The sequence below is a fragment of the Thermobia domestica genome, chromosome 12 (assembly GCF_964235325.1).
Source record: "Thermobia domestica chromosome 12, izTheDome1.hap1.1, whole genome shotgun sequence".
NCBI classification, from domain to species: domain Eukaryota; kingdom Metazoa; phylum Arthropoda; class Insecta; order Zygentoma; family Lepismatidae; genus Thermobia; species Thermobia domestica.
Window position 1 is genome coordinate 107272243 of NC_137465.1, and position 24512 is coordinate 107296754.

Sequence of the window (24512 nt, forward strand, 5' to 3'; positions counted from 1 at the left end):
TAATTAAAAACTGTTTGGGTAAAAATTCATCAATACTTCGTTGTTATTGGTATTTATGAAAGTTTAGCGTCAGGACTGAGTCTATGTAAGACGTGGACCTACAGTTTAAGGTGGAATCCGAACTACTAATGAGTTCAAACTTTAGCGCTTTTCCATCAGGAATCGAAACCGGGACCCTATGTACCTTAAGTTCGCGCGCTATCCAGTAGGCACTAGATCAGTGAAGAGGGCAAAACTTCTTCGTGTTTCTCTGTAATAAGTAATATGTAGTATTTACTTGTGAGAAGCAACGCTCTAATTGATTTAATACTATCAGATAATTTTAGTTATAATCCATATGTTTAATTACTTTGCTATTTATTGTTAAACAATCCGTAAGACATGGAATGGCGCTAACATTTTATTATCTTGGCTCATAAGAAACCCAACATACGCCATTAAATAAAGCTCTATTTTTACTTACCTGTATTCTGATCCAATGATTTTTGTAATTAAATGAGTGGGGAAACCTGTTTGACGTTTTGCCTGTAAGGGACAATTTCTTGGTGCATGAAGATCACTCGGTCCATTGAAAGCGCATAAGATGATATCTCTAAATATAACTCAGCATTTAAATGACAGGACCTCCAAGTTGCCAACGAAACATTACATAGAAGCTTCTTACGTACACTGGTCATAACGTATTCAGCTCTTAAATAATAATTTTGGAAGGCATAATTTAAACAAAAGAAACACATACATCTTTCTCTTCTATTCTTTTTGTATTGAAACATTGAAAATAAGAGATTGATTTTGTGATGGGACTGAATTTGAAGCAAATTACATTTCTAACAACCGATGAATGAAGACAATAAAATCGTTATCTGGAGTTGTATTTCTCGTTCTGAAGACCCTATACGCCACGATTGATTGATCTTTTGTGAAAACTTTATTTAAATCATTGTGATCGTTTGGTGTGGTGACTGGTGGATAAAAGACACATCAAGAAAAAAATAAGAAGGATTGTAGATACATTTTGCGCGTTAGGCGATGTCTTTGCAGAGAGATCAATGACTGCTGGCATCGCATTAATGAACTGTAGATGGCAAAAGAGATAGTCGTGAGAGAAAAAGTGCCGATTCACATCACCTTTTGTTCTGACACAAGCACTGCGTTAAGGATTAGAAACTGGTTTGTCGCTTCTACAGGGTTGGAAATTATCTCGTTATTTTTCAAGCTACAAAATAATTAGTTTCTTCTTTTTAAATATCTAAATGAACTTCTTTTCAATTTGTGGTCCTCAAGCCTCGAGGTATGTTCTTTGATCTTAGCTTGAACATTAGTCCATAAAAAAAAAAAAAAGCAAGTAAATTTTGTATCACACGCTATAGTGCAGAATCTCAAACAGTAATAGATTATATGAATTAATAAGACAAAGATTGTACAAATTCTAATGATTATATAAATCTTTTATAATAATATATCTGTAAAATATTCTGAAGAACCTTAAATTATTTTTTTTTAAATTCTATTGACAACAATATCAAATTATGGGCATTTGATACTACTTTAAAAACGACTGGAACCTTTTGAAATGTGGGTGTGGAGAAGAATGGAGAGAATTAGCTGAGTCGAGCGGAAAATGAATGAGAGGGTGTTAGAAATGATGGAGGAGAAAAGAACAATTTTAGATATTATTAAGAAGAGGAGGAGAAACTGGTTGGGTCATTGGATAAGGAGGAACCATATCTGACGGGTGTGCTAGACGGTAAGATGGCAGGAAAGAGAGGGAGGGGGTGAAGAAGACTACAATTAATGGACGATATCAAAGCAGAAAAATCGTACGTGAAGACGAAAAGGTTAGCGGAAGACCGTGGAACATGGAAGCTTCTCAGTTGCAGCAAGTTACCTGCCAATAATGGCAGAATACCTATGATGATTATGATGGTTTTAAAAATACAGTATAAACATACTGCTATTTGCTCAAAACATTACAAAACCATAAATTTACTTTCGAAAGCGCAGAGTAGGGTTTCGTAGAACATTATGATTAATAAAAGTTGTCGTCAATTCAGAAAAGTTTGGAAAACACTGATTTAAAAGGTTATAAAGAATCAAATAAAATATCTACTATCTCTAAATTTACAAGTTTTCAAATACACTCTGCAAGTCAAGTACAATGAAACAAGAGTAAGTACAATATCAATCAATTTCAAATAAGGGTGCTCTTACTTGTAATTTGTTACGAATTTTAACATTTGTAACTTTATGATACATATTTTTCTTTTTTTTAAAAAATCACAAGTTCTACACTAGTACTGCAAGATTTATACCTTTTACGGAACAGACTTTAGACTATATTGTTTGTTAGTTGAGAGAAATTCTTAGATAGTTCTTATTAAGATACTTTCCAACCCTGTTGTAGTGGTAAAAGATATGATAAAAAAAGAAAGATCGAAAGGAAAGAAGAATGTCGTGCATCCGCCTGAGTAGGCGATTAACAATCTTGTAGCATCCTTGTAAATATCTGACAGAGCATCACCACGCATTCTAACGAAAGTGATTTCGTGATTCTATCCCAATATGTGTTCCGGCGATTGACTAGATCGTTTCGATTCATCACTATGCAAGTAATAAATCCAGAAATATTCGAAGTAGTTTGGGATTTTAGAAAAACAAAAACTTTTTAGCTTATAGCCTTATTTGAGATCATAGTTAGTGATTTTAGTGAACTGTTGTGATTGAACTCTCCACCACATTCGCATAATATGTGTACGAGAGAAAGAGGGTGAAGGGATATATACAACTATAGACAAGCTGAAAATAAAGTATTCCACTTTATGCGACACAATATTTTTATTTTATTTTTTACTTATTTATTTTTATTTTGCGAGACCGGTTACTACATTTCTCCATTAACATTTTTGTTGAAACTGATCTGTTGATGAAGAAATGTTGTAAAGTTGTCGTGCGTTGTTTCTGGAATACATAAAATTGTATGGACAGTTGAAGTTTCTATAGGGTGTCCAATATACAATGCAATCCGGAGTTTGGGATAGTAGAACTTTTGAACCGGAAGCGGTATACAAATAATGGTTATACCAAAATGAAGCCTTGTTCATGCATATATTTTTAAACTAGGAAGCAACGATTGAAGTACACTAGGAACCACACAGTGTTACCAGATGTAACCGAAGATGTAAATCAATTTTTTTACAAGTCACGTAAATTGACCCTTAACTCATACGTATGGATGTTCTGTCGTTAATTTTCAGTTTGTATAGTTGGAGTAGCTTAGAAACTATGGAATGGAAAAAAGAATTTTTCATTTCCACCGATAATTAATCGGATGAGGCCTCTGTAAGGGGTTACTAGGGAAATCGTAAATGATGGATTTTCGTAAATTAACATTCTGAATTGGCAACAGTGCTGATGTTTCAGTGCATCGAAAGGTGTGTTAAGGATCTGTCTACATTATGCAATTCCTGAAAATAATGAAAAACAAACTTTGAAATTATCATGATAAAACTTATACTTACATGCACCCGGCAACATTGCTATTCATCACGAACTGAATTGTCAGCTCTACGGCAGATTCTGGAAGTGACCCCGTTTTGATTCAATGAATAGCAGTGTTGCCGGGTGCATGTAAGTATAAGTTTTATCATGATAATTTCAAAAATTCTTTTTCATTGTTTTCAGGAATTGCATAATGTAGACAGATCCTTAACACACCTTTCGATGCACTGAAACATCAGCACTGTTGCCAATTCAGAATGTTAATTTATGAAAACCACGTTTTCCCTAGTAACCCCTTACAGAGGCCTCATCCGATTAATTATCGGTGAAAATGAAAAATTCTTTTTTCCATTCCATAGTTTCTAAGCTACTCCAACTATACAAACTGAAAATTAACGACAGAACATCCATAGGTATGAGTTATGAGCCAATTTACGTGACTTGTAAAAAAATTGATTTACATCTTCGGTTATATCTGGCAACACTGTGTGGTTCCTAGTGTACTTCAATCGTTGCTTCCTAGTTTAAAAATATATGCATGAACAAGGCTTCATTTTGGTATAACCATTATTTGTATACCGCTTCCGGTTCAAAAGTTCTACTATCCCAAACTCCGGGTTGCATTGTATATTGGACATCCTGTACTTACAATAGCAACGAGTATGTGAAAATATTTTGTTGCTCTTTAAGAAATTCAACTATAATTTGTCTATTTTACTATGTATATTTACCATGTAACAAGATATTTTTGTTCATTGATGACAATGAATGTGGCTGAAGTGCGTATGAAATATAGATGAATTCTAATACATTGGGATAAAATTTGATTTCTAAAGTGATCAAAAATACAAGTAAAACAAGTAGCAATTACGTAGAAGTTATTAGTAATAGGACTGAAGGTCTACATTATTTCCCTTTTCCGGTAAGATTGTTAGGCTGCAACAGTGCAAAGGTGGAAGGTTCTCGATTTTAACGCCCCCTTTGAATAAGAAATTATGAAAAAATAAACTTTTACTATTATATAAATATCAAGATATGTTATAAAACTCCTGAAACGATACGAACTTGGGGGTTAAAGCCTGATGAAATCCTGCGTACGTTACTGGGTTGCAATTTTATATAAAATACAGAGTGGACGTCGATCTCCGGAGACTGAGAATAACATCGTATTTAGGCCTACCGTAATTGGATTGATTATCCAGATATTTTTATATTTACTAACTTATGTGGTTGGTAGTCTAGGGCACCGATCCTGGGGGGCGAGGGGGCCTGGGTGCCCCCAAAGCTCATGTGGGTCCCCTCATTGTATTTGTAAATTTATAATATTTTGCATAATTTGAATGCAATTTGTCTTAAAAATCCTCATATATGTTTTCTGCATCTGAATTCCCCCCCCCAAATTTGCAGAGAAATCGGCGTCCTTGCTGGTAGTTGTCTTTTTTAATTTATTAAACATTATCCATTCCCAGTGAATAAAGTATTTAAATCTCTCAATGGCAAATCTGCAGTAAAACCATACGATTGAATATAGAGTATACATATGGATGATTTAAGTGAGATAATGTAAACAATACATATACAGTAATAAAATAGGTCAAAAGAATAGACACTCAAGTACTCAGGGGGACAAGATCGTGAACCTTATGATTAGATGTAAATAGATTTAGAAATATGGCATGAACAACGCAATAAGCTTGATATTATTTGGTATGTATTTGTATTTTCCGGTAGCTAGGAAATCGACCTTGAAATGGATGTGTATCAATGGGATATAGACATACCTTGGAACACGCCACAATAAGAGTAAAAGAAAAAAGGAATGAGATGACAATTTATTTTTTCAAATTATAAATCACCTTGCTATAGACACGAGGAAGTTACACTACATTTAGTTCTTATAGTAGACTTGGTTGATAACTTTCTGTATATAAAACAGCAGTAAACGTAATTTTATTACTATTATTTTCTAACAGTTATGATTATCAGTTATAGTGCGCTCACCTCTGGTGAGAGGAGTCCCTGTGGTTTAATCTCATGCCATTTCGGTTTGTGGTAGACAACATCATGTCCGTGGATTTTTCTCAGAATTGTCCCGTTTCTACTCTCATTTTTATTTCATCAATTATTCACTTTCGGTAATCATTCGTCTGTGTTAGTCCACAGAGCATAACCGTTAAATGTAAATCTAAAGTGTTTTATCCAACATCCCTAAATTTTAACAAGCATCCTCCCTCATATTAGACACTAGAAACATCGTTTCATATGTGAAAGTGTACATTTAAGAGATCATTTGTGAACTATGCCTTCGCCTCAAATTTCCATTTTAATACAAAATTCTGGATAAACTAAAAATTACTAGTAGCGGTTACCGATCTCGTCTTTCAAAAAAGTTTTTGGTTAATATACACTATTAAAACACATTAATGAAATAGTAATTATCAGCATATATATTTATAATTTCGTCCTTTGATGAGATAGTTCGACTACTTCGTTTCTGTAATAAGTAGTACAATCATTTCATTATCATTATCATATCATCAGCAGCAGCATTAGGAACTCACTGACAGGTTATGTTTGGCAATTTAAAAACTTTCATAGGCTACAGTATTTTGTTTATTCCAAAGGGTATAGTGTTAAAAAGTAAAAGATCTCAGCGTATAAAGGAGAGGAATAAACAACACAAAAACCACTATATATATTTTTAAATCTTATAATTACAATAATAATAATAATAATAATAATAATAATAATAATAATAATAATAATAATAATAATAATAATAATAATAATAATAATAATAATAATAATAATAATTAAATGTCATGTTTTTCCTTTTCTTTGCAGTTCCTCTGCTTTTTTGTCGCGGAAGTAAAGTAAACAAAAGCCGCCGCCATGGACGCAATCAAGAAGAAGATGCAGGCGATGAAGCTGGAGAAGGACAATGCTGTGGACAGGGCCCGCCAGAACGAACAGGAGGCCAAGGATGCAAACCTTCGCGCTGAGAAGGTAAGAAAGATATAGGCTATATGGATCATTCTGGATCTGTCTTACAAAAGAAATGAAACACGTGTAATGTTGAGAGGTTTCTTTATATTACATCTATCGTTTATTTAATAAAACCTATATTATACTTATGAGTAGCAGAGCTGCACAAGTTACAGGATAACCCAAGTATAATTTAATGGCTAGAATGCAACCAAAATTACAATGCTGTGGTTTGGGTTGCCTAACTACGTGTTAGTCTAAATGTGTCTTACGTCCTTGTGCATCCTAGAAACGGTGTTGTTAATACTATAGGGTTGATCCAGCCCGAGTCCCCATTTCACAGTGTTCAATCCCTTAGATCAGTGGTTCCCAATCGGTGTGCCGCTCAATCGCATAGGGCGTATCACGAATTTTTAAAATTTAAAAATCATGAAGTAATCAATAATTACTGAAAGTGAAAATTTTGAGTTAGAGTATCCCAGACAACGTCTTTAGCGGCAGCAACAAAGTTCAGCTCTTTACAGAAGCTCGCGACCCCTTATACTGTTACAATTTATATTATTAATAGTAAAAAAACTTCAAACAAATGTGTCGCGATGTCGTGGATGTTCATTAAAATGTGTCGCTGGTCAAAACAGGTTGCAAACTACTGTCTTAAATTCTCCTTCTGATGCTTCCATAGAAAACAGTACTCTTGTTTACTCAGTAGCAGTCCTGGCCTACAATAACACTCCTTCACCGAGTACGTTTGTGCTTAGAACGATGATTTGCTTGCTACAACTTTAGCAGTTGTTAACTGTAAAATGCTTCATCTAATTTTTATTCCTCGGCGATCTCCTCTTGAAATGTTAATGTCCCCTCTAACGTTCCTCTCTGCATATTTTTCTTCTTATAGGGACTCTTCGTTCCAGCCACATTAATACTAAAGTATTGCAAAAACAACAAAACCGTACGATAATTCTTTTTGCATAACCCCATGATTTAGTATACTCAAGATAAATATGTGAGTATTGTTGGTGCTCTATTTGCAATACATTGTTAGAGTAATAGCGAATGATGCCATGAATGGGATGGAAACTAGTATTGAAGTCGGATCTGAACTACTCCAATACCGTACTAACGATTGCACTGGTCACTTTGTGTTCCCAATTGGATTTGAACTTGTTATGATCTTACCAAGGGGAAGCGTCCTAGCCGGGGACTAATTTCTAAAGAACGAAAGTGGATAAAGACATGAAACAAGGAAAAAATATAACTTCAATAAGAACAGGAGGGGTTGATTCTACTCTTCAAATATACCAAAAGTGTGGTGACACTGTATCAAAGCAATTGTTCTTTCTTCCATCCTTATTCTGTCACTGTTAATCAAAGAAGTATACCTACAGGTCATGGGCTCCCGAAGGAGGGAACAGGCGCGCACGAAAATATATTAAATTAATTAAGATTTTTTTAATAAAATAAAAATACCAAACGTAATATACCAACCAGAAAGATATGCTCTCCCTTTAAAAAAATTATTCGGGCGCCCATGCTACAGGTTCATTCTCTTGACATGATTAATCTATTTTAAATAAAATACATTTTCATTGAATTTATAAACAAGTATATTAATAAATGAATTTGAAAATAAATTGTTATATCAGACTTAACCATGAATGACGAAACAGTTCATAATAGAGTAATTCAACAACAACAAAATAAATAAATTAATTAATTTAAAAAAATGTTCGAATACACAGAATTCAGTTTATTTTTCGTGAAATGTAGAAGGAAATGAATTTCCCGAAGCAAATATCATCATTCAGTACCAGTGTTTCTTCCAGGCGTTTTTTGTGGGGCACTTCTTCCCCGGAATTCTGAGAGCGCCCCCGGAGGAGACCAAAATAATACGTTTATAATATAATAATAAATAGAATAGTACCAGCAGTGTCCCCCGGAATACTAAGTTTGTCCCCTCCCGCCGAAACACTTTTTCTGCACTGAATAAAGTTTCATTTATGGCATTTGATCGTACTCTACAGTTAACAAAATGACCTAACTCTCCACTTTCCTAAGCAGGTCCTAGATTCGAGAGTGACTACACGTGCTACAGTAAAAATTGCACAGAAATGTAACAGTTTTATTCTTCGATTATTTTTGCAATACTGAAAAAATGGGAAGAAGTTCGACTGGAACTATGAAATATACGTATTTTGTCTTAAAGAAGGCTTAAACCCACGAACGGAATAGAAAGGAAAATTTTTGTAGCAATATCAGTGACACCGGTAATTAATAAATTGATAAATAAAACTAGAGTTCGTCAAAGTTATTGAAATCTGTATAATTTGATGGATAGAACTTCTAGCGTATATGTTCGTAAGTTTAAACTTCAAACCCTGTTAGGTACTCTAGGTTGGAAAAATCGTGTACTTTTTCATACCCAGTTTTGTTGCAAACGGACGTAAAGCGCAATAAAATCAATGGACTTTACAGTTATTGATAAAATTATTAAACTATTTTTAAAAGGAGATTGTGATTATTCTCTCTTTTGTTTTGGTAATTAGCATTTAGTACGTTGTTCAATGTACTATTTATTCCAATGGCTATATTTTTTATCTAGTACTATGTATATCTGTTTATTTTAATGACTATTTTGTGTCTAGTTGCTATATATGTTTATTCTAATGGCTATATATTATTCCCGTAGGCCGAGGAGGAGGCTCGCTCTTTGCAGAAGAAGATCCAGACCATTGAGAATGAGCTTGACCAGACTCAGGAACAGCTGATGCAGGTCAACGCCAAGCTTGAAGAGAAGGACAAGGCTCTTCAGAATGTGAGTACTCAATTTAAATTACAAGCTTAACACTCTTTCATGCAGTATTTCAAACACCATTTATTAGTTGCTGTTATTCAAAATTTAGATGTGTCGATATCGTATCTATTTCACAATAACATGTATTTGCTTCTTTTCTTATCACGACTTGCTATCTTAATCACGGAATTAAGTTACTGCTACTTCAATAACAGTCAGATATTCCCAGAATGAAAAAAAAAAAAGTTTCTTTTGTTATCGAAGGAGGGAAGAAAAAATATCTACACTGGGGCCTATATGGATCACAATAACCCTTTTTTAAGTTCCAGTTTTATGAATTGTCAAATAAATGTTATTAAATCTTATTCATTTTATGGCAATTTTAAATAAAATGTATAGGGCACATTTTGTGAACTACTGTCCTCATACATAGAGAGTTCTGATGAATTCCATGAAGACTGAATTTCGAGACTTGATCAAGGACGAATTACTGATTTAAAGACTTAAATTCTGCATATTTCTCGTAATCTAAAAGAATGTTCTCGTAATCTAAATTTCAGGCAAGTACCAGTTAGAGATCCAAAGTTTAAGGAGGGTGCTGTAAATTCTAGAGATAATATAGTATTTTGAAATGACCAATCAGAAATATCCTACTATAATCATGACTTTGGTACCAGATATTTTGCTATCTTTGCTTTCAATGGTTGCAACTATTAGATACATTGATCATAATTTGATTATAGGGAAATGAGATCTAACTTTTTCTTATTTTATTTTCGTTTGAATCTCAATTCTGGAAAGTATTGTGTAAACTATCAAGTGCTATTTTATTTAAAAATATACCGTAGCATTCTGCTTTCTAGTTTAGGAGAACTTCTCTCTGGATCTTCATTAAAGTTCGTCTTATAGGATGATAATCTTTTCAGGGACTTCGAAAAGAATTCAAATTCAAATTTTGATTCAGCTGAGATCTATATAGTTAATTCATTATTGCCTCAAGTTTGATTTTTCGTGATATGCTAAGTGACAAACACAGTTAGTCCATAATCTCTTCAGGGACACATTTTGATAAATTAAATCACACTTTTAAGCTTTTACTTAACATAGCATTTAAGTACGCCACTGTACAGTTAACGACGAAAGAAAATTGCACACTTTGCAAATAGGATACCTACATCTTGTGCTTTCTTTTATCACAGAATGGTATATAATATATGTATCAATGTACTGCATTTGAATTGTCGGAAAGTACAGGAATTCGTTACCGTGCTGAGGATGCTCATTGTTTTACGTATGAGAATTCTAATCAAATTCTTCTTCCCAATATTTATTTACAATAAATAGTGCTTTTGTGAATTGCGGCAGTAAAAGTAATATTTTCTTCCCAGAACTCTCAAGATTGAAAGCTAATTAATTAAAATTCTAAACGAAACAAAGCTATGTATATTGAATTCTTGAAAGGAAACATAGCTGGCAGGTCTCCGAATGACGTTTGTTTCTTCGTAACAGCAAACTTGACACGTGTTTAGAAATCAGACATGAATGCAGCAATGTTGCCGTATTTCCTCGAATGGCTATTCCAGTCACTGTTTTTGGAGTGGGGAAACTAGTTATAAAAAATCGGGATACCATTAGTGCAAATGCGTACACTACTAAACGAATGATATTTCAACTCAATAGTATCAACAGAATTTATAAAGTATTCAAGATATATCTGCAAGTATGTACATAGAATTATATACGGTAACTAAACTACAACTTTCCTAATCTTATATATAAAAGAGAACGCACAAATCCTTTGTTACCTCATCACGCTAATACGGCTGAACCAATTTCTTTTATTTTTGGGGGGTTATTAGGATTTGGACCCTAGATGGTTTTTATCATATCACTTTAATTTTTAATTACCAGTGTCTTGAGATAATTGACCATTCAAGTGTCCATAACGTACAAATCCTTTGTTAGTTCATCATAGGTAAAAATAAACGTATTTATATGCAACCCGCATGACCGTGTCACTCGGCGGGTTAACATAAATGACAGGCGATATAATGTTAACATTTACTGCAATCTACTATGGTTTTTATCATATCACTTGAAAGCGAAAACTTCCGGGGTGACCGCAGCGAAGCGGGGCGGGTTAACATAAATGACAGGCGATATAATGTTAAGATTTACTGCAATCTTCTATGGTTTTTATCATATCACTTGAAAGCGAAAAAGTAAAAATTATCTAAGTAACAAAGTTTATTGCGTTCCGGGGTGACCGCAGCGAAGCGGGGTGAACGCTGCTAGTAATATTATATAGTTCTATCTTGAAAATTATGGTCATTCCGTACATCAGCATCAAAATAAGTGGGCACCGAAATGAGAGTGCAGATGTGAAATAGAGGCTGTACAAGAACACAGTAATGCCAGCTATAAATAGTTACTAGAATACGCTTGAGTTTTTACTTTATTATTTATTTTCGTGGTATTCGTGTACAAATTGTCGTGACAGGTTAGAAAGATCAAGGGGACTAGCTACTCTTAGAAGCTTTTTAGAATCTACTCAGTTAGTGACAACTTATGTATCTACGTGTCAAAGTGCACACAGAACGGTCACTTTCAATATTAAAAGTGGCAAAGTGCTGATTTCGATTTCGCATATGTTTGTGTTGATTAAACCATTAATATTGCACCACTTCCGACTATATGGAATATCTTATTTACTACTTATGTGGAAAATGCAGTTTCTCAATTCTATAGTGTTCAAAAACTTGCATTTATGAATCCTTGTGGAGGTCCTTTGTCTACAAGACGGAATGCGAATATTTGGAATTAACTGATATTTCAAGTTTGTAGTATTGTAGATTTTTCTTCAGTGGAGTAAAACATTGCGACCACATAATGTACTACAGAATTTTAAATCTATTTACTTTACAAATTAACTGCAATCAACTGAGTTTTATGAAGCTGAAACCAAATATTACAATATTGTCCTTTGCAATTGTAACTGTTATGGCAACATCACTGCCATAGAGAACTGAAACAAGTCATTTGGCTAGCTTATAGGGCCTCCATTGAAACTATTTGCAGAAAGTAACACACTGTTTTCATATATTCATATCTGTGTTAAGGCCGCTTGGAAGTACATGAGTCCCAGATGCAGTCATTCCTTTCTCTCCTTCTCTTCAGAACTGGTGAACTTAATATAAAAATGTGAATGTAAGCGAGAATATAATCATAAGTGATTTGGATTTGTTTGGGTATTGTTTTCTGAAACGTATTATATTGCGTTGTGAACATTAGGGCACGTACAAGTTATAGTTTAATTTTTCATTCCACATATGAAGGGGGTATACTGAGTAGTAAGCTTCCAACTGTGTACTAACTTACAGATACATTGCTTGCGTATGACTAATCCTGTTGAAAGTTGTGTAAATTGATCGCACCAAAATTGGTAGGAGTAACTTTTACTGATTATGCGTACCTGTAGGTATATTTACCTAGTCAAAACTGCATTAATGTGAAATGAGTCATAGGCGTCTTTCAACGGTTTCTGCATTTGCTTATGTGGTTCTGGATGTTTGAACTCGCAGCGTGTCAATATTTGAGAATTGAAACAGTTTATTGTATTTCCACATATTTTACTCAATGACTCACTTCGTTGTTTAAAATCCTTTAATCATAGATAAAACGTTTCTGTGTTTCGGAAAAAAAAAAAAAGGAACTGTTTATCCTAATCACGAAGCTTTCATTTTAGTCCATGTGGCCAAGAACAAAAAGTTTACCTTGTAATGATATGATACATAATTCCGTGGAGTTTCTGATTACAGAGAACTGTCCTGACCTATTTTAATTGGGCGTTCAACACTGCCCCATCGACCACCATTGCTGCTACATTGGCAGTATAGATCTAAGATATTTTTCTTCTTTCCGTCCGTCTTTTATTGCTTACGTGGAATCGACGTTTCTGATTAGACTTCGCCCTAAAGCTCTGTCCTGGAATTCTTCCCCTAGAAGATCTTTCTCTCTTAAGTCATTTTCAACCATATCCATCCATTTCCTTCTTGGTCTCTCTCTACCTCTCTTCCCATCCATTTCCACTGGTATTACTCTTTTTTTCCTGACCCCATAGTCGTTTGTTCTCATTAGATGGCAAGTCTTCTTTTTTGAATCTTCTTAAATATCTCTAGAAACTTGGTTTTCCCCTCATTCTCTCATTTCTCACTCTATCTCTTTTTGTTATCCAACACAGCAGTTATTTCGGTAACATTAATCTTTTTTTTTTTTCTGTGCTTTGTTTACTGGCCATGTTTTTGCTCCGTATATCATTGCTGGTCTAACTCCTGTTTTGTAAACCATTCCTTTATTCTTTACCTTGATTATGTAGTCACACAGAACGCTATATACTCTTTTCCAATTTCGCCATCCCTCCTTGTATTCTATGCACCACTAAGCCTAAAGATGTAAGAATTTTCACTTTGTCCAATCGTTCTTCGTGTAGCCGTATTTCCCCATTTCCTTTTTCGTTCAACTCAAGATATTCCGTTTACTTTCTATTAATTTTTAGGCCTCTTTCTTCCAAAGATTTCCTCCAACTCTAGACTGAAGATCGATACCTTTTAATAAATCCCGTCTCATATAGCCTCGCTGCTGAAAGGGACTTTAAACTCAAAATCAGTTCAGCTTTCGTCACACTGAGGAACCTATTTTTTTCTAAAATACTAGTCTTTCTACATTATAGAACAAATACTAATAAATAATAATTACTTTCGAAAGTCTTGATACTGCAGCAACTTTTATTTGTTAAAAAAATTTCAGTCACGTGTCAGGCGGTCGTCTATATTTTGTGCCCCCCCCCCTCTGCGTTACATATATTCAGTTCATGGAAATGAATGATTGGTTGTATTTTCTTCCCTCATACATCGAATTTGGTGACTTTACATCAAGCGGTTCAGAGGAAATCTCCATCTCCCGTTGCAACAGCAATTTCAAAATCGTGCAAATAAATATATTTGTATTATGTCAATGAAACAATTCTTTTCATACATCAAATTTCATTCACTTACGTCTAGCGGTGCAAAATAGCATGTGATACAAAAAAGTCACTTCCTTCTCCCTTTCCTTACGAGCTTGAAAGTCCCCGTCATCTTTTCTTCTTACTCCGTCGATTTAAATGGGTAAGTATTTTTGTATTTTCTTTGAAAAGAAGAGGGATTTTTTTTAACAGTTTGGCTTTACTAATTTCTTCTTCAGGTCTATTTACATGTCTCTTTGTGAAATTTAGTTTCTGTGTTTTTAATATTTATAAATGAAACTTCAATCAAGTAATATTATATATAATAAAACACCATTTTAACAAAGCAAGGTATATTCAAATTGACCTGAAGAAGAAAATTATTTCATGTAAATATTCATTTCAGAAGATATGTAAAGAAATGTATTTTGTTGTAGTTTTGTTAATGCATAATATATTATGTGTTATTAACATTGCAGCATTTATATTGACGTGCTCAATGATAGAGCGGTTAACTCTGTACGTGGAGTCCCTGGTTCGTTTCCAGCTCACGCCAAGTGGGCTTTGTCCCTTTTTTCTCCCACTTTCTTTATTCCACCATTTCATTCATTCTTGTTGTCACCCTCTTCTTTAGCCTACACGGCGAAAGGGTGGGCCATAAAACTGAAAGATTTCATTATTATTTTCTATGCGACCACAGTATTTTCTAGGATCGTATTTATACTGGTGGTCGTATTTATACGTATTCAGAACACTTATTGCAACTAAAGACTAGGATCATGCTTGCTAACGGTGATACACTGAGGTATTTTCAGAACAAATCAAGTGGATCAATTGCAAGTGCAGTATATGAAAATAAGCAAACACTGCTAACTTAATTAAGGCAAAAAAAGTTTTCTACTTTGTTAATCCATTTGTGTCATCTTTGTCTTGCTATATAGTAAGCCCCCTATATTATATATTGTAAGTACAACAAATATAGTTGGCAGACCCGGGTTCGATTCCCGGCGGAAACTCATTTGATTCGGATTCCACGTTAACCAGTAGGTCCCGTCTCATATAGTCTCGCTGCTGAAAGGGACGTTAAAATCAACACATCAACTCAACAGTAAATACAGTGTGTAACGGACACACACACACACACAATGCACGATTTCCAAGGTATCGAATGTGTCATTACACCAGTTAATTGTGCTACCATACGTAACGTGAGTTGAAATACAGCTTAGCAAATTCTTTTTCAAGAGAAATAAGTCAGTAATTCAGTAACAAAGCCTACCAAATTGAGGAGATGTTAACAATTGGGGTAAATTACCGTGCTAACTTAGAATTAGCAGAGCACGTTAAATTATTATTATTATTATTATTATTATTATTATTATTATTATTATTATTATTATTATTATTATTATTATTATTATTATTATTATTATTATTTTAAATGTACCCCCTTTGATTTCTAGTTAGACCGGATACACGTTCTTCACCGTTTCATCTCAGATAATTTTAGAATATGTTTCTTGCCCTTATGTATTTTAGTCTTTACAATGTCATTTCAGTTAAAAAAAAAAAAAGATGAATTTTGTATGGGAAATGTATGAACGTGCTTTTAGTAATTGATATATTTTTTTACATCAATGTACATTTACAACAGAGGAAATGGACGGCACTAAATAAGCGAATATGTGATTATGAATAGAGCAATTTGAATTTATGACTTTTGCTTTCCTCGAACAGGATGGTGTTGTAACAGGAAAAAGAAGGAAAATAAAACGCTCGAAGAATTATATTTGGCGCAATGAATCTTGTGAACTAAAAAAGAAAAAGAAACCAAGTATTCAGATTGCAGCTGTAACTGGAGCCACCTAAATTTGGCTCTGGCTGACATAGTTTAAATATAGCAGCCGATCACGCAGCCTCCTCCTACCAAATATGGACCACAGCTGGTGGCGTGCACCGTTTCAGAATGTTCGGGCTGCAGACCAAGTTCCATTCGGTGTGTTCTCAGTCTCCCAAGTTTAATACAACAGTGTTGCCAATCATCAATATAAATGCCTAAGTAAAAGCTAAAAAATGATAGACCGGTTCAGTGTTTTCTCCTTCCTAAGAAAAAAAGTTAAAAACAGGGCAGGGCGTTGTTCGACTTGGTAGAGGTCTGGCAGTGACATCTTCTTTTCTCATTACTGATTGATCGATAGTCTCGCCCAGCCTACTCAGTAGCTAGTTATTCCTATTTCATATGCAACTCACAGAGTAGATAATTTTCAACAAAAGGAAATACTTATTATTTGTTATTTTAAAATAAAGCAATTCCTTAATTTTATAGTTTAATTATAGTTCTTTATTTTAATGTGGGAAAAGCGTGCATTATTATCTGAGAAAAAGAGGGAGAGATAATAATGTTGTTAGATGTTAGTGGCGGCTCTTGAGAGAAATCACATCAGTTAAAGTTGAAATCGTTACAAGCAAAGGGAAGAAATAGCTTACTGGTTCTTATATAATCAAAGATATAATAGAAGCTTTCTGAATCAATATGATGATTCCTCCCCTTACCTTGCATATAATTTAAATTTTTACTAAAGTGACTTCCTTAAAGAGTCGCCACCAATAGTTATCATTTCAACGCGAAAGTTAAGTTGGCAATGGAGTAGATAGCTATTTGAGTACACTAGGCAATATTCCACAAATGCAAATTGCAAATGCATTGTCCTTCTGACGTAGATATAACTAAAATTTTCCCTATCATTACATTTACTGTATATAATATGTTAATGCATTGATTACACAGCCAACATTGAAAAAATCCACATGCCAAAGTTATCCCAGTAAATGAACTAGCACCATTAGAATTACATTGGTCAATTTGTTTAAATATTATATCATAAACATAGTTCTTAGTTGTTCGTTGTATGTGTGCACACGGTACACTATTTGTGAGGTAGTAGATACAGATTTCAGGCAATAAACGAAAATATGACATTGTCAGTTCATAATAGTCCAAGTTACAGTTATAATTGTATTTTAGTTTATTTTAATAGAAAGAACATTTTCCTAATACTAGGCTAGTTATTTTTGTTGAACTTTCTATCAATTACTCTTTCCTTTATTGTAATTCAATCGTTACTTCTTTCACGAAGTCAAAGTAACTTCAGAATTACAATACTATAAGTTATTTCGTTATATATTTTACTTCTAATATCTTTTACATATAAACGATCGTGCGTGCAGTATCAATTGTCTATACTAAAGAAAACGGAACGTGATGTTATATTTTTATTCTCTGGCAACTGCTGCTGTCTTTCGCAACTCTGAAGATTGAGAAACTGTGTTCTTAGTTGATGTAGCAACACTGCAGGGCATTAGAAGCAACCAGATGAAACAGACATGTTAGCGATAAAGGGAGTCAAAGATCGTTTCAGTTTAATTTGCGTGCTTATAGTAGGATAAAAAATAATAAAAAGTACCTAAAAATGGATTTCCCTTCTGTAATGTTATACTAGGACTTCTTCTTTTTAAGCAAGTAAAAAGAAATCAGAACTAAAGAAAAGAGAAAAATATTTTGATAGAAAGAAATATCAAGGTATGTCTAACTTGGACGAGTTCCCGTACCGTGAACTCTTTACAATGTTTGCTCCGTAAGCAAAGCAAAGCACGAGGTTTTCACGGGCCACTCGACAGAGCTTGCACGCACTGCCGCTTGGAGGCGCTCGAGGTCTCTAGACCGTCACAACATGGCAGAGAAGTGATGGCCGACGGTACATCGAAGCGTGTAGTGTCGAAGACGGAAATTAATTTAGCTGATTCGAAAGAGAACAATAATGGATTGGTGTCATCGAATCAAAGTGACGAGTGTAAATCAACAGGAAGTGTTGGTGGACAGGACGCTCAAGTGCCGGACAGTGGGAAAAACACTGAAAAGAAACATCGACGAAAAGTGCCGTCTGCGAAGAATCTTCCTAGAACTTGTCCAAGCGCATCATCATCCTCCGCGAGTGTGTCGCCGCCGACTTCGAGTGCCGATTGCGAAGGCGCCGTGTCTACGACAGACGATGAGGCTATGACCTCAGGTTACAATAATAGTGACGAAGAAAACGACCCCGAAATTGCCGAACTTGCGAAACTTAGGTGTACTAGTGAAAGGACCGAAGTGATAGCCGAGCGAGAAACTAGACGTCGTAGAAGATGTGCGGACTATCCGGGTTTTGCATTTGGTTCCTCAATATTCAGTTCAGATACTATGATGAAATTCAATATTATAAAAAACGAACTGCACAATATTATGAACACTCAACTAAAACGGGTTAGTATATAATAACAGTACTTTGTATTATTACCACTTTTTGTTTATATTTTTTATCTTTCCTTTTCCTTTTCTTTTTATAGTTTTCCAACTCTTTTGTGCTATCAGCTGTTCTTAGTTAACTGTTTACAAAAAAGTTTTGCTCCATAGTTCACCTAAACAGGGAGTGACGAATATTTGTACTGAGACATCACATGACCTCGTGGGCGGATACGAAAGTTACAAACGTCATGTCCGGGGTGTGGCTTAAGTTGTAAGTTCTCTCTCTGTATATGCATCTGCGCTGCGACTACAGAAAGGCGGTAGTGGCTAAGCAACAGTGGGTTTTGAGAAGAATCGGTTATGAACGCATGCTTGAACATGTGATGGGAGGATAAACTCTTTGGAGACGTAATAAGAAAGTTATTTATATTGAGAAGAAAAGAAAAAAAAACTTTTTCGAAGGGACCGGAAAAGGGAGGCACTAAATAGGGACTTTTTTTTTTTTTTAAAGTTTTATGTATTTGATCTTTGATAAGTTTCAGCACGAGAATTTAATATGAAAGAGATTGTATTTGTAGATCAGGACTTTTGATTGTTCCAATAATTAATTCGAGTTGACGTACCTTTTCAATGCCCAGGTTGTGTGAGATGGGGAATACTGCATAACGTTAAATTCGAACCACTATGTGAGCTTTTTGTCGAAGGGTCAAATCTGAGACTTGGCATATAGAAATCACATACCTTACTTACGTGACCTCGAAGGGACACTTAGTGAAATGAAATCTTTGAGTTTTACGTCCCACAATTATGCCGGCTAGGCTAAAGGAGACATTGATGATGAGGAATGAATGAAATGGTGGAATGAAGAAAGTGGAAGGAAACGGGAGATACCCGAGGAAACCCACGCACACGGTGTTTGTCCACCGAAGTTCACTTGACGCTAGCTAGGATCGAACCAGGAACCCAATACACCAGAGGTGAACGCTCTACTACTGAGCCACCGCGGTCCCTGGGGACTTTTGAGTCATGGGCAATGTACAAAATATCTTCCCTCTTCCCCCCACAGAAAATACTTTTCTATTGTAAGGCTATATACCCCTGTGAATCCAAATGGTTAGCGCACCTTTGACGGACATGATCTCGGGTTGAATTCCCAGTAGTCATACATTTTCAGTATTCACCTACAATCGTGGGAATGGCGGCTCTTGAGTAGAGTTGCCAACTGGCCGGTTTTTCACCGGCCTGGCCGGAAATATTGCTGTTATTTTGATTAAAGCCGGTGACCGGTGCAAACTTCTTACCAGCCCGCTTATGACCGTTTTTTTTCAAACTTATATCTAGTTTGAAGTATAGACTTAAAAAGTAACTTTCATTCTGTAAATTCAAAGCTGTCACCTTTCACTATCTATTAACGATTAATATATTTTGTTCTTCTGTTTACATAATTTTAAAGAGATGACAGGGACTGTATCATGGAAAATTTGAAATCTTTTTTTTTCGGAAAATATATTTTTTTCGATGATTTTAAAGAGGTTGCTGATAAATACAATAATATGATCAATGCCGATTTGTTTCTTATTTATAGTAGGGATGGCTAATTCCGGAAAGTGAAATTTCCGGAATCTGGATTCCGGAAAATTTAGGCCATCCCTAATTTATAGCACATTGTATCTATTAAGCTTATTAGTGAATGTACTAAGGATATGCAGAATACAGGTGCTAATGCACTTTTGTTCACGATAGTATTTTCCTTCCCATGGGGGGAGGGTCCGAACAGAGATACTTCACACTTAGACCTATATCTTTGGGAATATTGAGGGGGCGCTGGTTTTTCTATTTTCCATAGTTAGCAACCCTTCTCTTGAGGAAGGTCACATCAATAAAAACTTAGATTTAATCGCTTCAACCTAAGGGAAGAAAGCTTCTGTGATTCTTTTTACAACTATCTGAGGCTGTATGAATCTTTTCTCCCTTAGTTTGTAGCGCGTAAGTTTATTTTTTAGTGATAACTTCCCTCAAGAACCCCCACTGATCATGAGATAATTAAGAAGCTACTTAAAATGTATTAAAGTCCTGTCTAAAACAAGAAATACTGACTATACAAGATGATGTACTGGTCGTATATCATTGAACTAAATGCTGTCTGTGCAACAATAGAGCTTCCACGTGGCTGTGTGGATACCATATGCGTTTTTGTTGGAGATCCAGGTTTGATTCCCGGTGAGGGCTCATGTGGTTCGGATTTCATGTTAAACCATAGCTCCAATCTCGGTGTTTAAAAGAATGCTAAACTCCCATTTAACCAACCAACTGTACCACTATAGCTCTTCCTAGTAGAGAGTAAATTACAAGGAAAATTAATTTTATCAGCTACATAAATATATATAGTCCCCTAATAGTTTGTTGAAGGAAGGGGGGACAGTTGCCTTATACAACGTTGTGGCTTCATCCCTATGCATATTTATGAAGGGATATCTGCAACCAGCACAGTATATGATTCATGTGGGTTGCTTATTCCTAGGCGAACTATTTCTCCGTCAAAAAAATGTTATCTGCATTTCACACTTGAAGTCATTTAATATCGATTTCTGTGTGGCACCAGACTAGGACAAGGCACGCGAGGTATTTGTTACAAATTTTACACTACAGGGATTTATTTTCATCGAGAATGTATCATATTCACACTAAATTTTTAATAGTTATCTTTACAATAACTTCTTTATGATACAAATGTCGATTTCGTGGGTTGAGTTGTGCCCATAACCCCACTTCTCAGTGGAATTTTTGTTACTTGCTTTTTTGCGTAGAAAAAGATTGAGAGTAGCAATAAGGACTTTTGAAGTTTTGTCATATTAAAAATAAAAAGTTTTGGGACACCATTTAATGCCTTCTCTTATAATAATAATAATAATAATAATAATAATAATAATAATAATAATAATAATAATAATAATAATAATAATAATAATAATAATAATAATAACAATAATAATAATAATAATAATAATAATAATAATAATAATAATAATAATAATAATAATAATAATAATGAAGGAAGAACTCTCAGCAAACTAATATTTTTATATTCCTTTTCACAATTCAAATGAGAAGGAATTGCACATCTTAAGGGAAGAAGGGAGATTAAAATTATTTGCAAGAAAATAATAATCGTAGGGCATATAGATGCAGCAAGAAATCAGACAATAATGGCAGAATAATTATAATCATGATGGAGATGTTGATGATAGGAATTGGGACCATGGCTCAATCCTTCTCGCAGTTATACAGTTTGTGGCACTCCTATATCGCTTCCATTATTATGACTGTTTCTCATTCATTCTGAGAGAATGAAGGATGAAGCCATGTGGAAAGACGGTTGGGGTCCAGCTTCTCAAACGATCTTCTCAGTGTCCGCAAAATATCTTTACAAACTAAAACAAAACCTTTTATCATGTAGACGGTTCCAGCTAACGATATTTGCAAGAAGTCATTTTAATATACGAGTATTTTAAGCATTCTTTTTATTATAATTTTAATATTGAAAATTTATATGAAGCATTTGAATATATTGGTAATACCTTGGAAAGACTTCAATGTCGAACGTAAAATGCTAGTTTCTAATAGAGAACACAATTAAACTGGAAGAAATTGCTAATATACATATTCAAGATATTGATGGCCAAAATAGAAGATGTAGTGATACAACATGCACCGTTGAAATTTTAGGACGTGCAGGGAGGAGGGGTGCAAGAATAAATCGAACACACACACACACACAGAATTGATTTTTTTTGTTTTATGTCTCAACGTCCTATAAGCTAAAGGAGACGGCCGATTATGAAAGAATTGTAATGAAACGAGAATGTGGAAGGAAACGGAAAGACTCGAGAAAACATACGAACAGAATGTTTTCTTCCAGAAACTCAGATGGCTCGGGATCGGATCAGGGATCTCTCGCTCCAGAAGTGAGAGCTCTGTCATTGAGCCACTGTATCCCCAGAAATACCCAAGATACAGTATTTAAGACAGGACTGCCCACAGCGGAAGGCGCCATGACGCTAAGTTATCGTTGAAATTCTGGGACAGGAGGTTGAGAAAAAAGTCGAATATACACAAATGATTACCATATATACTTCTTAAGTATACCTGTTAGGATATTCGAGGTCAGATCCTAATGGATTATGGGAAATCTAATTGACTAATGGATTATGGGAGGAGTGTCACCTTTATTTAAAAATCTGACTATCATCCTTATTTAACTAGTAAATTCAGATCGCAATATTACATTACAAGCATTCGCCTGTATCCATACAATAAGGATCAACGGTATATATGTTGGTATAATATTCACGATCTATAATTATTCTTAATACAAGTGACGAAAGTGACTTTACAGCAATCAAAACAACACTTGTCTCTCCTGCAGTCAATAAATAATTCTTTCTTGCGAAAGAATCTAGCTAACCGAATGGGGCCGATGTAACAAGACTGACTCAGACCGTTGTTTAAATCAAATCCACACAGACATATGCTGTAGCTTCCGAAACCATAACCAAATATGGCACGTAAACTTTCTTTTCAGCTTCATTTATGCCGTGCTTTCTCGACTACGACTGCATAAATAACTTTTTCAACTTATGCATCCACATGTCATCATGACGTATATATATTCCCGTCCAAGCAAGTTGTCAACACAGAATAAACAAGTAACACAGTAACCTATTTGCTTGGTTTCTCGTTAACAGACTCTCGTTCGCCCCTCGCCCTTTCAAAAAGGAAAAATAGAAACATTTGCATGTTTAATTGATTTCTAAGCGTAATGAGCTGTAAAGTTCAGTCCATTCCTCTGACTTACTTCTGGTTTCAAGCATAGTTACGCAGAATAAATTATGTATTTTCATAAAATGCAATGCTGTGTCCTAATTCTATACATTTATCTATTCCCAGTAAGAGGAGGTGACACGGTGGTTCAGTGATAGAGCATTCAGTGTGATGGTCCCGGATTCGATCCCAGGCCATATGGGTTTGTGCTGAATAACATCGTATCCACAGGTTATCTGAGAGTTCTCCAATTTCTTCATTACATAAATTCTCCCGTAACCATTCATTTTTATCCTTTAGCGGAAAGGGGATAACCGGTGTACGTTAATTAAACAAAAGATTTTATTTCATTTCCTATTTACGCTGGTTGTGATTACTTAAGAAACTAGAAGGAGCTTAGCGCGAGACTTGAGTGTTAGTCTATCTTGGCTGAGCTTTCTACCGGAATGCAAACAAATTGTTTTAGCCCATTTTCTCCACATAATTACAAGCCAAGCCAATAGAGTAGGGATAGGATGATTGCAATTATTTTCCCGTTAGGTCCCAAAGAGTATTAGGAAATTGGAAATTAAGGAGCTGAATTGGAAGGATAGATTCAAAGGCGCCAACTACGTAGGTGCTCCAGAGCTCAAGCGTCCATTAAATTTTTACGTTGAAATTAATTTCGAAATTGCACATTTTTGCCGTGAAAAAGAAAAAAATAGATAGTTTTATTTGAGCCTTTTCAATAAATACCTATAATCTGTATAATTGTACTATGCACTCTTAAGAAGTTAAGTTTAAACAGTGGTCAATATTCCTAAACACGTTTGAAATGTAAAAACAAAATCTCGATGCTCAGTTTACGTTTTGCACAAAGTTAAGGTAATCGTGATATTAAACAAATCTATCGTCAATTTAAAAATAATTTCAGATTGTTTTAACTCAGTAGCTTGTCTCCTTATGGTCTTTCACACCTTTCAGAGGAGCTCTCCAGTTTGGAAACTGTTAATCTATTGGACCTGTTAAAAAAAAAAAAAAGTTCTTTTATTTGCTTTTATCAATTAATATTTGTTCAACATACAGACACTTTTATGACCCTATGATATATAGAAGGGAGGGTTATACTGATATAATAAATAGTTAATTTCTCC

General features: G+C 34.7%; 1 protein-coding gene across 29 annotated transcripts in view; it reads left to right on the top strand.

Annotated features, from left to right (window-relative positions):
* The window catches only part of Tm1 (tropomyosin 1), a 133832-nt gene that overhangs the window by 27670 nt on the left and 81650 nt on the right, over positions 1-24512 (top strand). For 10 of the 29 annotated variants that reach the window (XM_081733971.1, XM_081733974.1, XM_081733973.1 and 7 more), the window contains exons 2-3: positions 6343-6504; positions 9170-9295. In XM_081733971.1, coding sequence (XP_081590097.1) covers positions 6391-6504; positions 9170-9295 — 240 coding nt within the window. In that variant the 5' untranslated portion in view covers positions 6343-6390. Of the gene's footprint in view, positions 1-6342; positions 6505-9169; positions 9296-17766; positions 18577-24512 lie in introns of those variants that run through there. The other 19 variants (XM_081733958.1, XM_081733966.1, XM_081733953.1 and 16 more) reach the window with 17 other exon arrangements.